The 13,755-nt window shown below is 38.9% G+C and overlaps 2 protein-coding genes across 4 annotated transcripts; both read left to right on the top strand.

The window, feature by feature from the left end:
* The first annotated feature begins 523 nt into the window (after nt 1-523).
* LOC111013344 (vacuolar cation/proton exchanger 5) lies at nt 524-4,969 on the top strand. 3 transcript variants are annotated; one of them, XM_088118556.1, is made up of 12 exons: nt 524-807; nt 1,469-1,727; nt 1,811-1,878; nt 1,979-2,007; nt 2,655-2,851; nt 2,942-3,154; nt 3,600-3,734; nt 3,831-3,947; nt 4,025-4,078; nt 4,271-4,387; nt 4,467-4,575; nt 4,688-4,969. In XM_088118556.1, exons 2-12 carry the CDS (start codon nt 1,557-1,559, stop codon nt 4,714-4,716), a joined length of 1,239 nt encoding a protein of 412 aa, XP_087974682.1. In that variant the 5' UTR covers nt 524-807; nt 1,469-1,556; the 3' UTR covers nt 4,717-4,969. The 3 variants fall into 3 exon arrangements, with proteins under 3 accessions (XP_087974682.1, XP_087974683.1, XP_087974684.1); XM_088118557.1 differs by having other exon boundaries at nt 1,454-1,727; XM_088118558.1 differs by having other exon boundaries at nt 527-807; nt 4,479-4,575.
* Nucleotides 4,970-5,378: 409 nt separating this feature from the next.
* On the top strand, nt 5,379-7,099 carry LOC111013345 (transcription factor MYB80). The gene is given in 4 exon segments (XM_022287776.2): nt 5,379-5,673; nt 5,952-6,081; nt 6,178-6,627; nt 6,629-7,099. Coding segments are annotated over 4 exon segments (978 nt in total). The 5' UTR covers nt 5,379-5,540; the 3' UTR covers nt 6,894-7,099.
* The last annotated feature ends 6,656 nt before the right edge of the window (nt 7,100-13,755 follow it).

Here is a 13,755-nt window from a genome sequence, read left to right as displayed (position 1 = left end):
GAAATGATGAATAAAAGTAGAAAGGACCACCGTCAAGGAAAAACCGCGAAACCTAATAATGTATTATATGAAAAATGAAAGAGAATAGGTGGATAGAGTGAGCCTAATTTCGTCGCCAAAAATCATAAACATTGCTACCTTGTATTTAAACGTGCCTCTTAACTTGCCCATATTTCTATTGGTAAATGCTTCTAATTTCATCCCCAACTTTCAAAAAATATAGTGAAATTCTACCTCTAGTAAAAATAATTTATAAAGAAAGATTCAACCATTACAGAGGTAGGAATCTGGTCGAGATAGATAATTTATTTATCTTCTTTTTTTTTTTTATTAAGAGATAGATAGTTTATTACCTAGAGAGAAATTTAACAAATTATCAAAATAATTTGACTTTTAAGTTTCTTTTTTCTAAAATTTCCTACCTCATTTTGGCCATCCATTCATGAAGATGATATGATATTTCTTCCCCTTCCAATACATTTAAAAATTAATTAATTTGAATAATTATTTTGGAAAAAAAAAAAAAAAAAACTCTCTGGCTTTGCTATTTCCAAACGTAGTGTGGCAGCGACTACTTACTTGAAGAGACAATCGTCGGTAGGAGACGAAAACTTCGAACTTCGAAGCAATTCGCTGTTCAGTTTCCAATCTCTCCTCTGTTCTTCATTTCTTCCTGACCGTTGAGCAAATTCCACTGCCCGCTGCAGCTCAAGAACGTACAAATTTTGTTCGTTCTTCTTCTGTTGGTGTTGGGGTAGCCGACGACAATCCAACCTTGTCTTTTGGTTTCGTCTTGAAGAAATTACGGTATGGCAGAACGGACTACGCCTTGCCTTCAACTTCTTTGTTTTCTTCTTATTTCTCTCTAGAAGTAGGACTTTCGGATGTAAACCGTTGCTTTCTTCGGCTGTAGCATTGATGTTTAGGTTTTATAAACTTCTTATCGTAGACCGTGTGAATTTAGCTGTTGGTGGGGTTAGTGATTTTGAGATAAATGGCATCATATGGTCATATTTTGTTGTGATTTTGGATGGGTATGTGGGGGAACTTCGTTTTGTGCTAGGTTCTCGTGAGTTGTGGAGGTGAGCGGGGTCGATTCTTTTGTACAATTTTGAATTTAATCAATATGGTTCTCCATAGTCTGATATGCATTGATATATTTTAAGTTTCCGGGGGATAAATATTAATAGGATATTCAAACTAACCAGCTGCGTTGATGCTCTAATATTTTGAAATCTGCATCAGTCACAACAAGAAGATATGGATAAATCGTGTTTTGTTATTGTTATTGTTATCATTGAAGATGAATAACAACAATTTAGTTTAATTTAACACTTAACACTTCTCCTACGCGCCACCCACCCCCCCCCCCCCCCCCCCCCCCCCCCCCCCCCCCCCCCCCCCCCCAAACTTGTGTGGTTCAAATTAATAAGATATTGATTTTGAATTGAAGGATTCTTGTTGTCAGGTTGCATATGGCTTCTGTTGATGATAATTGAGTGGAAGGGTTGGAGGAGGAGAACTTTTTTAACTGGCCCAGGAACTGAGGTTTCAAGATGCAGTCTATTAATGCTGTTGAGCAAGAATCAATTTCTGGAAGTTTTCAAGTTCGTACTAGAATGTTCGCTTACAAGAGCGTGAAGATTGTAATCTTCTCAAATAAACTCAACTTCCTTTTGCCTTTTGGTCCTCTAGCCATTCTTGTGGATAAGTTGTCTGGTCATAATGTAAGTTAAAATCATTACTGTTGGGTATGCATTCAAATCAATCGTGGATTATGTGTTTGTTGAGGCCTTCATGTGGATTCCAGAGTTGGGTCTTCTTCCTGAGTCTATTGGGTATCATACCGTTGGCGGAGCGGTTAGGTTATGCCACAGAGTAAGGACTTATGGGTCTCTCGTTTAATGCTAATTTTCTACCAGGTTTTTTCTAAAATGGTTTTTATTTAACAACTCAATTAATTTTTCCTCTGAAATAGGCAGCTGGCTTTTTACACTGGACCTACAGGTAAAGTTTCGATTTTAATTACACATGTCTTCAGTTTTCAAGTTCTTTTGATATCTGGAGTTAAGAAGCCTGCTCATAGGATATTTGTGAGTTTATAACTCATTTTTTTGACATTGGAGTAACTCATGATGGTTGTATGTTCATCAAGAAAGTCACTGTATTGTTACTTTGTAGATATGTATTAGATGTTGTAAATAATAAATTATCTGCTACTGCAAGATGTTCGTTTTGCATTACAACTTACTGATGCATCTGTTGCCACTAGTCTACTGTATGAATGCAATCCTGAGAAGGAGAAGGGCAAGTGGTGGGAAGGGGGAGGAGGGAGGGTAATGTCATAATTTACTATATACAAATTATCATAGTTATGAAAAGCTCAAGTGCATTTGATAGGAAAACATTTGCGTGCACAGGCATATGCATGTCAATGAAAAAGTAAATACAGAGGTATAGAGGGATCAAGCGTCCTCTTAACCATTTAAGAAATTGGTTAACCTGTTCATATTTTGGATGGGCAAAATTTTCTTCTTTAATTAAATATTCTTCCGTGGGCACAGCTGTCTCACGTATAAACCTGTTTTCTTTTGGTTATAATGATTCTAGTATTTTCTCAATTTTCTCTGCTGATATGAAGATTGAATATGCAGTTGGGGGTCTATTAAATGCCACTTTTGGAAATGCGACGGAACTGATTATATCAATTTTTGCACTGAAAAGCCAAATGATACGTGTTGTTCAGCTGTCATTACTAGGTTCAATTCTGTCTAACATGTTGCTGGTGCTTGGTTGTGCATTCTTCTGTGGTGGGATTGTTTTCTGTAAAAAGGAACAGAGTTTTAACAAGGTATAAAGGTTTCACCTTATCCCAGGAATGCCTTTCTTTCTCTATTATTTTTTAAGCTACTATTTGTTCTAAACCTGAAATCTCATGCAGGCAACTGCTGTTGTCAACTCAGGATTGTTGTTAATGGCTGTCATGGGCCTGCTTTTTCCTGCTCTTCTCCACTACACGCACAGTGAAGTCCATTTTGGGACGTCGGAATTGGCACTCTCTAGATTCAGCAGCTGCATCATGCTTCTGGCTTATGCTGCTTATCTTTTCTTCCAATTGAAAAGTCAGAAGAATCTTTATTCTTCCATTTACGAGGTCGGTTATGTTCCTGTCATTCTTTCTTTTGACGTTATGCATATCATGGAAGATATCAATTATCAATTCGAATTTGTGCTGTCTCCTGCATAAAATTTATACCTTGTGGGGGGCTCATGAGAGCTCGGGCGGTAGGGTGATCCAGTTGGTCCAGTCGTTCCTTACCATAAAAACCTCATAAAAATCCCAGAGCGGGGTGCAATGGTCTTAGAGTCATATCTCAGTTTGAAATCTTGATAAACATCCCCAATATCTATACTTTTTTTTTTTTTTTTTCTTGGTTGAAGGATGGCAGACCGGATTTAGAGGTTTAACGGTTTATCATGATTCGAATTTGGTGCCATTATGTTGACCCTTGATCCCAGTGCAATTTTTTTTCCCCTCATTTTTATTTGAACTTTTTGTTTACTAGTTATTCACATTTTATTGAGCTACACAAGTTCAGGAAGAAACTCAGAGCGAGGAGAGCTCAGATGAAGATGAAGCTCCTGAGATCTCCAAGTGGGAATCAGTTATCTGGCTATCAATTTTGACCATCTGGATTGCTGTTCTATCAGAATACTTGGTTGATGCGATCGAAGTACCACATTCTTTTGTTTTACACCCTTCCATTTGTTCCAAGCAAAAGCTTCAACTTTTGTTTATAATTGTTGCTTATAAAGTGATTCTTTTACAGGGTGCATCTGTATCCTTGGAAATCCCAGTGTCGTTTATTAGTGTTATACTACTTCCGATTGTGGGGAATGCTGCTGAGCATGCAAGCGCTATTATGTTTGCTATGAAAGATAAGCTTGTAAGCTTTATGGCATTCTCCACCCAAATCTTTTTTCACGAAAAGTCGGACAGATGTGATGTCAAGTTTATTGGCAGGATATTTCTCTGGGTGTAGCTATCGGATCATCAACTCAGATATCAATGTTTGGGGTAAGTCATTATATCCATTAAAACATGATGGAGTACTTATTTCTTCTACTTTGTCGATGTAAAAACGGCCTGTGATGTTTCTCTGAATTTGAATTTGAATCTGCATCACGGCGTAGTGCAATCATTGTCTTGTTTCTTTCTCATTCTCAACACATGAATTTCTCAAGTCATCTTGTTTGGAAATCAATGCAGATTCCTTTCTGTGTGGTAACTGGATGGATTATGGGACAACCAATGGACTTGAACTTTAAACTCTTCGAGACGGCGACGCTTTTTATAACTGTAATAGTGGTAGCTTTTTTGCTGCAGGTTTGTATTTGACAACGTTCATATCTTGGAATATAAATACTTCTCTTACTTCCCATATCCAAATAATGTAAAAGTAAAGTTTTTTCTGCAGGAAGGAACTTCAAATTACTTCAAGGGACTTATGCTTATCCTTTGTTATCTGATAGTCGCAGCTAGTTTTTTCGTGCACGTCGATCCTCCTTCACCCGGTGAGTAAACGTGCGAGCTCTATGTTTTCACCATTTAAAAGTGGCTCAAAATCAACTTGTTCTCTTGTTTATGAGCATTCAAAAGTTGGGTTCTTTTTTTTTCTTTCTTCAGAGAACAAACTGGGGAGTCTGAAAGCGTAGCAGAAGAGGAGAGGAATCTTCAGTGAAATTCAGAAGGGCTTTCTTCACGAACACAACTTGCTCAAAGGCCAGGGATGGAAGATTTACTTGAAGAAAATGCTTTGAATGCTAGAGGTGCTGTAAGTGTCTAAGCAGTGCTGATCTAACTTGGGTTTCTTATAACTAGAAAACTTGATTATGTGTGTAATTTTACTGTAAAAATTGGTCATTTCCAGATGCTAGTTGTTAATAAGAATGTATATTTTTATTCAAATAGCACCGAGAGCCCATTCTTGAAGAAATACTGAGATGATATCTTAGGTGGCTGAGCAAAAAATAGGTAGAAAGCCACGTGACCCGCCAGCATGTGCTTAAGCCCACATAAGAGACTAGAGTCAACGAGTGGAGGAGAGAGAAAGTAGGGGGAGAGAGAGGGGGTTGACCAGGTGTCTTAAGAGTGAGCTACCCACCCATCTCTCACACGCTCAATGGCGTTGAATTCTTTAATAAAATCATGCAGCTTTGATGGCTCTCTCTCTCTCTCTTTTACCATATAACCAACCCCATGCAATCACTCCTCATTTCCTTTCATTCCATTATATATAACAATGTCAATCTACTCTCTCCCCATAATAGAAAAACACAGCCTCTCTTTTTCTTTTTCTTTGTCTAAGAAAAAAAAGAGTACTGACCAAAGCAGATAGTGAAGCAGCAAAGCATTCTCTTTTAACAGTTTACTGTTCTTTGCCTTCCCCATCCCTCTTCTTTGGCTTTGTTATTGTTTTGGTTTTGGTTAAGAAAAGAAAATAAAGACAAAAAAAAAAGAAATTAGAAAAGAGAGAAACATGGGCAGAATTCCATGCTGTGAGAAGGAAAATGTCAAAAGAGGACAGTGGACTCCTGAAGAAGACAACAAGCTCTCTTCCTACATTGCCCAGCATGGCACTCGCAACTGGCGCCTTATCCCCAAGAATGCTGGTATAACTCTATTACTCTCTCTCTCTAGAAGATATCCTCTATCTCCAGAACATATCAAGTCATTTTAGTTACTCAAATGGAGCCTCAAGGTCGGCAAAGTTTGAGGTCTCTTGGTCATATTGGCTTAGAGGTCTCAAGTTCGAACCTTCCGGTGAGCTTAATACAAAAATTCTTCCGGCTCCGGGCCTTGTGGCGGGTGCGGATACAAGGGAAGCAAAACTCCAACCCCCCGTTTAAAAAAAAAGTTACTCAATGGCTAATGCTGCAATGACATTCAGGTCTCCAAAGATGTGGGAAGAGCTGCAGACTACGTTGGACTAATTATCTGCGCCCCGACCTCAAGCACGGCCAATTTTCGGACATGGAAGAGCAAACCATTGTGAAGCTACATTCTGTTGTTGGCAACCGGTATGCCAACTTCTTTATATCAATATTGCTTGCGTACTCTAAGAATTGTGCATTATGAATTTCTTGTATGTAAGAGGATCGGTATCGACTCTGCAGATGGTCGCTGATTGCAGCTCAGTTACCCGGTCGCACCGACAATGATGTCAAGAATCACTGGAACACTAAGCTGAAGAAGAAGCTATCAGGCATGGGCATTGATCCTGTCACTCACAAGCCATTTTCACATCTCATGGCTGAAATTGCCACCACTTTGGCCCCTCCACAAGTTGCACACCTTGCCGAAGCAGCGCTCGGCTGCTTCAAAGACGAAATGCTTCACCTTCTTACAAAGAAGCGTGTCGATTTCCAGCTCCAACAGGCTAACGTCCCACCCGGAAGCTCCACGGGAACTTATATTCACCTCAAACAAGATGAGAAAGATGGAACTGTTGAAAACATCAAGCTTGGTTTATCAAGGGCCATTCAACAGCCTGATCTAATCTCCCCTTACAAGCCTTGGAGTTCTACTGATGCTCCAACCACAAATTTGGAGGGGACCAACGATTGTTTTCCCTGCATCGACGTCGGGATTTCAATACGGTCCGACGTCTTTCGTCAACGAGGGGGATGGGTCGTCGTGGAGCCAGAGCTTGTGTACGGGGAGCACGTGCACAGCCGGAGAACAGCAGGGGCAACTGCATGAAATCCTTGAAGAAAATGGGGAGGAGCTATCAGAGGGTGGAAAAGAGATCAGAAATGGGACAAGTATATTCAGCTCAGACTCTGTTTTGTGGGATTTACCATGCGATGATCTGATGAATCCAATAGTCTGAGGAAGATGACAACAAAAGAGAGTAAAAATGCCACCAAATTCCTAAATAATGTGTCTGCTTAAATGATGCAATCATGAAACTGTGAATAGAGCTCACTCTACGGTGCTACAATAAAGTGAAATCATAACTACAATAATTTTTTTTCCTTTTTTTTAAAGTTCGGAGTGGATTGAACCATCGACCGATATTATAATAATTTTGTCCAACTCTCTCCTCTCTCTATTTACATCAACACTATGACATGGCACAACGAACCTAACACAATTAACCTATAGCAATAGAGTATTGGAGCTAAAAATATGATAGAATACATCAACACTATGACATGGCACAACGAACCTAACACAATTAACCTATAGCAATAGAGTATTGGAGCTAAAAATATGATAGAATACAATCTACGACAATATAGACTAATATTTTTCTTTGAGCTCAACTATTTAATTAATTACAAGTTTCTTCGTAGAAGATTGATTAGTTGTCAAAATTTAATCTTTCGAAGAAGTACCAGACATATGAGATCTATTAACAAACAACCTTTAAGAAAAGTCAATCTTAACATGCTTAGTACGATATCACACACAATATAGTAAGAGATTCAACCCATCAAATATGAGCAACTATATTTAAGTTCTAACACCATCTAGAAACAATTTTTCTTGTTCTTTTTAAAAAATTCCAAAAGATAAGATTCCCTCTACGAAACGTGCAACAAGCACACTCTCACTCTCACGTCATTTCGGTTCTTGTCAATCAACATCTATAGATTGATTTTTTTTTTTTTTAAAAAAAGCTAGATGGTGAATGAAGAGTTTCTCCAATATGCAAGATTCCTTGACGACTTTTTTTTTTGACTTCTTCCTTATGAGTTACTACAATATATATAAGTGAGATCCTAAAAAATTTTACCGACCTTAATTAAGAGTAAAATTGATTTTAGATCCCTCTAATTTGGGCTATCTCATGGTACGCGATACCATGAGGGCCGAATGACCTCCTTGCTAACGTGCCATTTTCAGAGGACGATTTAAAGTAGACCATTAGATTATAACACTATAATACTGATAAATTATATTTCAAGTTTCATTATCTATCTTCTCACGTCAACCACTCTAATTCTACATGTATTGATGCACAAATGCTAAAATTTGTCCTCAATGATAATGTTAAGTAGTTCATTTTCTACCCAAAATATATATATATATATATATATATACACATATATTATATATGAATAAGCACCAAGTTTTATAGTAAAATAATGGCTCAAGTAGGGTAAAATAATTGTGCTAAAAGGAACAATAATTGAATTTGGGTTTAGGTTTACCATTGTTTGGCCGAGTTGTAGAAGTAAGGAATTACTGGTTATGAGTTTTAGGTGGAAGAGAGGAAGTTCTAGACGTAGAAGAGCATGGCCAATAAATTTTCATAGTCATGGATAAAATTTTTTCCTTCCAATTCTAAAAATTTAGAGGCAGAAATTGGACAGAATTTTAAAAATTTTAGGCGTGTTCGATAACTTTTTTTTTTTTTTATTTTTGTTTATAAAAATTAAGGCTAGAAACACTACTCCAACTTTGAGTTTCATTGTTTTGTTAGGTACTTTTTAAAAAATTTTGAAAACTAAAAATAGTAGTTTTAAATTTTACTACTACTATTATTATTATTTGATTTTGGCCAATCTTTCCTAAGAAGGTGAAAAATATACCACCAAAGCAATTGAGAAAGCAAGCATACTTCTTAAAAACAAAAAATCAAATACAAAATCAACTTTTTATAGTTCGCTCATAGAAGTAGGGATGTTACTTTTCCCTATAGGTACAAGACCTTTGCCCCAAGCGAGGCGGATCCTATGTATATATATAATAACTCTAATGAGACTCTACCCTCTCAAATTTTTCCTTCCTCTCTCTCAATTTTTCCTTTCAATAATTTGTATTATAAACTAGGAGACGTTCTCAGGAAATTTAACAATTTTTTTTTGTTAATGAAGTATGAACTTTTAATTTAGAATTTCTTTAAAAAAATTAATAAATACTAGAGTAATTTCCTAAGGAAGACAATCCTCACGAGTCTCTGCAAAATTTTATGAAAAATTTCACGGAGATTGGAGAATGAAATGGGGGCAAGGACGGGATGGGGCCGTCGAGTCCCGCCACCCCAATAACACTTCTACTAAGCGGAAAGGAATAGAAAATATAACATAAAGATGAGGCAATCCGATAAAAATCATTTGATGCTATTAGTACTTAATAGCAATATTTAAGGAAATGGTTTAGTAGTAAATATAAACAGATCAAACAGTTCAACAAACTTCTACATTGTTGAAAATCAGTCATAAGAAAGAGAAATATTGAGAGGATCTAAAAGAAATCAACGAGAAATTGTGAAATGGAAATAAAACTTCTAAAATTATGTTTACTAACATTAATTTGACAATGTGCTGATGTTCAAACGTGGGATCCGTAGAGTAAAATAAAAGGAAAAATCGTTAAAATATAAGTTTAATCCCCTGAACTTTTGTAGTTCTGTGTATAATAGATCTCTCAACTTTCAATATCGTGTCTAATCATTGAACTTCTAATTTTTTATCTAATAATCATTGATCTATTAGATATTTTAAAAAATTAGAAATCTATTAAACATAAAATTGAAAGGTTATGTCTCTAATTCATTTAAAAAATTGAGCTATTAAGAACAAAATTTAGAAGTCCAACGACTTACCGGACTTCTTAAAGTTTAAGAACCGATTAAACACAATATTGAAAGTTTAGATACCTAATTAGACGCAACTCTAATAGTTGGACCGAACTTGTAATTTCTAATCCATGGTTGGGAACTTTTCTTCATTTTAGTATGGAGAAGACAATTGCCAAATTTATTAAATATGAGAATGAAAAGAGCTTATGGGATGTATTCGGAGAGCCACGTAGAGTGCACCTGTGTGTATGTGTGGATCTAAATACGAGTATCATATTCTCCACAACTCAAAAGGAGGGCACGCCGAGCACACCAGACCAAGCTTGAATGGATCGCAGAGGACCATTAAGCGTACCGAACAGACTCAGGTACAATACCTGTGAGCGTGCCAGACACCCTACAGTGCCTGCTGACCATGTGTCAAAGAAGTGTCTTGTTAGGCCATCTATGGTGATGACATATAGTACGAGGGGTAAAAAAAAGGAATTAGTAGGGCAGTAACAATTAGGGGAGAGAAGATACAATCCTAGCCACATGAATAAATACGGAGGAGGATGGGTTAGGGAGGATTGTCTAGAATTCAGTGCTTAGAGCATAGAAGGAAGGTAGGAGAGATTCCCCACCCTCTCGAATATGTGGGTTGGCATTGTAACAACCTAAGGGCTCTCTTTGTTTTCAATAGATCACGACGCTACATCGGAAGCTCGATGAACAACAGAAACTGAGTGAAAGCAGCCATGTTACGTTAAAAGCGTTCATGGCGGAAATTATTGGTGGATCTTTGCGGCCAACTTTGTTGGTCACTGGAGAATTGTCCGTGCAGAAAGGGAAGGGAATAGAACCCGAAGCTGTTGTAGCAGGACAGGGCGATCAGTTCAATGATCGCAACCGATTTCAGAAGGTTGAGATGTAGGTGTTCGCCGAAATGGATTTGGAGTCTTGGCTCTTCCAGGCAGAGAGGTATTTTGAGATTCAGAAGTTGACAGATGTAGAAAAAGTAATCGTGGCTGTAATAAGCTTTGATGGAATCGCACTGGCTTGGTACAGGTATATCGACAATTGCAAAAAGTTCAAGGACTGGAATGACCTCAAACCGCGATTGAAAATCTGATTCCGATTGTGAAGGAAGGGCAACAATGCGATGAAATCATCTCCATCAAATAGGAAGGCACGTTTACGGAATATCGGCAGAAGTTCAAGGCACTAGCGGCTGCCTTGCCGCAGTTGACGAATGAAGTTTTGGAAAGCGCCTTCCTCAACGGTTTGAACCCTGTTGTTCGGGCTGAAGTTTTGGCTCTTAAGCCCAATGGGTTGGATCAGATGATTCGAAAAGTCTAGTGATAGATGATGTGAGTACGACGATCCAAGAGGCTAATAGCATTTCCACTTTCGGAGCCCAAAACTCAGGCCTTACCACGAATAAATCTTCTTCTGCCAAAACACATAAGGTAATCCCAACTCGCACAGTTACTATTGCTAGTAAACCTACTATTCTTACACAGACGACTAAGAAGGAGGCACCATTCAAGAAACTTACCGAGGCGGAGTATCAGAAACGAAGGGAAAAGGGGTTGTGCTTCCATTGTGAGGAGAAATTCTCTGTGGGACATCAATGCAAATCAGGAGTTGCGAGTGATAGTAGTCCACGACGATGAGTTGCTTGAAATGGAAGATGATTCAGCCGAAGCAGTGGCCACGGATAGCACTCCGATGGAGACGGACGGCATGACGGAATGGCAACTCAACACAATCATTGGGTTCTCGACCCTAGGGACTATCAAGGTGAGGGGTACCATTCAGGGATGAGATGTGGTGGTCTCGATCGATTGTGGGGCAACTCACAATTTCATTTCACTCTCTTTGGCTGATGAATTGAAGCAGCCAATGACGGAGACGGTGCATTAAGGTGTGATTAATGAGATCTAGCACCGCAGTTAAGGGCAAAGGTATATGTCGAGGGGTAGTCCTTTCTTTACCTCAACTTACTATTAAGGAAAATTTCCTTCCTTTGGATTTGAGAGCCCTCGATGTCGTCCTCGGGATGCAGTGGTTGCAACTGATGGGTAAAATGGAAGCTGATTGGCCAACGTTGACCTCGAATTTCTGTCAAGGGGGAAGAGAATTACCATTAAGGGGGAAAGTCTCCTTAAAACGGTTGACGAGGAAGTGGAAACCACAAGACCAAGGTTTCTTGGTGAAATTAAGGACTCTAATTACGACTAATTCAGGGGATCAAGAGAGGACTGTTGCCACCATTCAACCGAAGGTCCAAGAATTGTTGTTGGAGTACTCCGATTTATTTCGAGATCCCACGAAATTACCCCCACACCGGATGGTCGATCATATAATTCCATTGAAAGAGGGGCAATCGCTGGTGAATGTAAGGTCGTACCGATACCCTCACGTTTAGAAATTGAGATTGAAAGGCTCATTAGTGATATGTTGACGGCGGGAGTTATAATACCAAGTGTGAGCCCTTTTTCAAGTCTGATAATCTTGGTAAAGAAAAAGAACGGTAGTTGGCGATTTTGTGTGGACTACCGCACCTTGATTAATGTCACCATCCCAGATAAATTCCCCATACCTCTTGTGGAAGAATTATTGGACGAACTACATGGATCAACCATCTACTCGAAAATTGACCTAAAATCGGGGTATCACCAAATTAGAATGGCTATGATATTCATAAACCGGTATTTCGAACCCATGAAGGGGATCATGAATTTGTGGTTATGTTGTTTGGGTTGACCAATGCCCCATATACGTTCCAAGCTCTCTAATGAATAGCATCTTCCGACCATTTCTTTACAGGTTCATCCTTGTATTTTTTGATGATATTCTAATTTATAGTCCGGACTTGCAGACACACTTGACTCGTCTTGGTGTTATGTTTAATATCCTGAACGATCATTCGTTGTTCACCAATTTAAAGAAGTGCCACTTCGCAGAGCCACGCATAGAATACTTAGGGTATTGAGTGTCTACTGAAGGCGTTGAGGTTGACCCATCCAAGGTCCAAGCGATGTTACAGTGGCCTATTCATTCCACGATAAAGGAGCTTCGTGGTTTTCTTGGGTTGACAGGCTACTACCGGAAATTCGTGGCTAATTATGGAGCCATTGCAGCTCTGTTGACTCAGCTCCTTAAGAAGGATGCATTCCAGTGGTCTGAGTAAGCAACTGCAGTATTCGAACAGTTGAAGAAGGCCATGGTTACTTTGCTAGTGTTGGCTTTACCGAAATTTAGTATTTCTTTTATCATCGAAACCGATGCTTCTAGCTCAGGATTGGGGACTGTCCTTATACAGAACTAGAGGCTGCTAGCTTACTTTAGCCATACACTGTCTTTCTAAAACCAGGCTAAGTAAATCTATGAGAGGGAATTAATGGCAGTGGTGTTGGCCATCCAACGTTGGCGTCCCTACCTGTTGGGACAGAGGTTTATCATGCGAACCAATCAACAAGCCCTCAAATACTTGTTGGAACAACGGATTGTACAGCTTGAATATCAGAAGTGGATATCCAAATTCTTAGGATATGACTTTGAGATTCAGTACAAGCCGAGTTTAGAGGACAAAGTGGCCTGATGCATTGTCACGAATGCCTCCGACTACACAATTGGCTACTCTTTCGGCACCTACAGTCATTGATGTCGAGACTATACGGACTGAAGTGGCTAATGATCCCCATTTTTCTCAAGTTCTTTCGGCCCTCACCACTGATCCAGACAGCGTACCTAAGTTCCATCTGCAGCAGGGCATGCTTTGCTACAAAAGACGGCTGGTAATCTCTAAATCTTCCTCACTTATATCTGTCATTCTTCATATGTATCATGATTGGTGTTGGGGGGGCATTCTGGCTTTTTACACACATATAAAAGGTTGATAGGTGAGTTATATTGGCTTAGTATGAAGAGTGATGTCAAGAAGTATGTGGAAGAATGCTTGACTTGTTAGCATAACAAAAATGAGTCAATGTCTCCTGCTGGTTTTTTCAGCCTATGCCCTTACCTGATCGTATTTGGGAGGATTTGTCAATGGACTATGTGGAAGGATTGCCCAAATCCCTTGGCCATGATGCCATCTTTGTAGTGGTGGATAAAGTGAGCAAGTACGCTCACTTCATTCCTCTCTGTCATCTATTCACTGCCAAAGTGGTAGCTG

The sequence above is a fragment of the Momordica charantia genome (assembly GCF_013281855.1).
Source record: "Momordica charantia cultivar OHB3-1 chromosome 10 unlocalized genomic scaffold, Mcharantia_2.0 BLBB01000010.1, whole genome shotgun sequence".
NCBI classification, from domain to species: Eukaryota; Viridiplantae; Streptophyta; class Magnoliopsida; order Cucurbitales; family Cucurbitaceae; genus Momordica; species Momordica charantia.
The sequence above is the reverse complement of the archived record's forward strand: the minus strand, read 5'-3'. Positions and strand labels throughout refer to the sequence as shown.

What these genes read in the sequence shown, in the direction of transcription:
- LOC111013344 (XM_088118556.1), top strand. Translation starts at nt 1,557, where the DNA reads ATGCAGTCTATTAATGCTGTTGAGCAAGAATCAATTTCTGGAAGTTTT. An exon ending in CGGTTAGGTTATGCCACAGA is followed by an intron (nt 1,879 to 1,978) that starts GTAAGGACTTAT and finishes CCTCTGAAATAG; the next exon opens with GCAGCTGGCTTTTTACACTG. An exon ending in CTCAGATATCAATGTTTGGG is followed by an intron (nt 4,079 to 4,270) that starts GTAAGTCATTAT and finishes AAATCAATGCAG; the next exon opens with ATTCCTTTCTGTGTGGTAAC.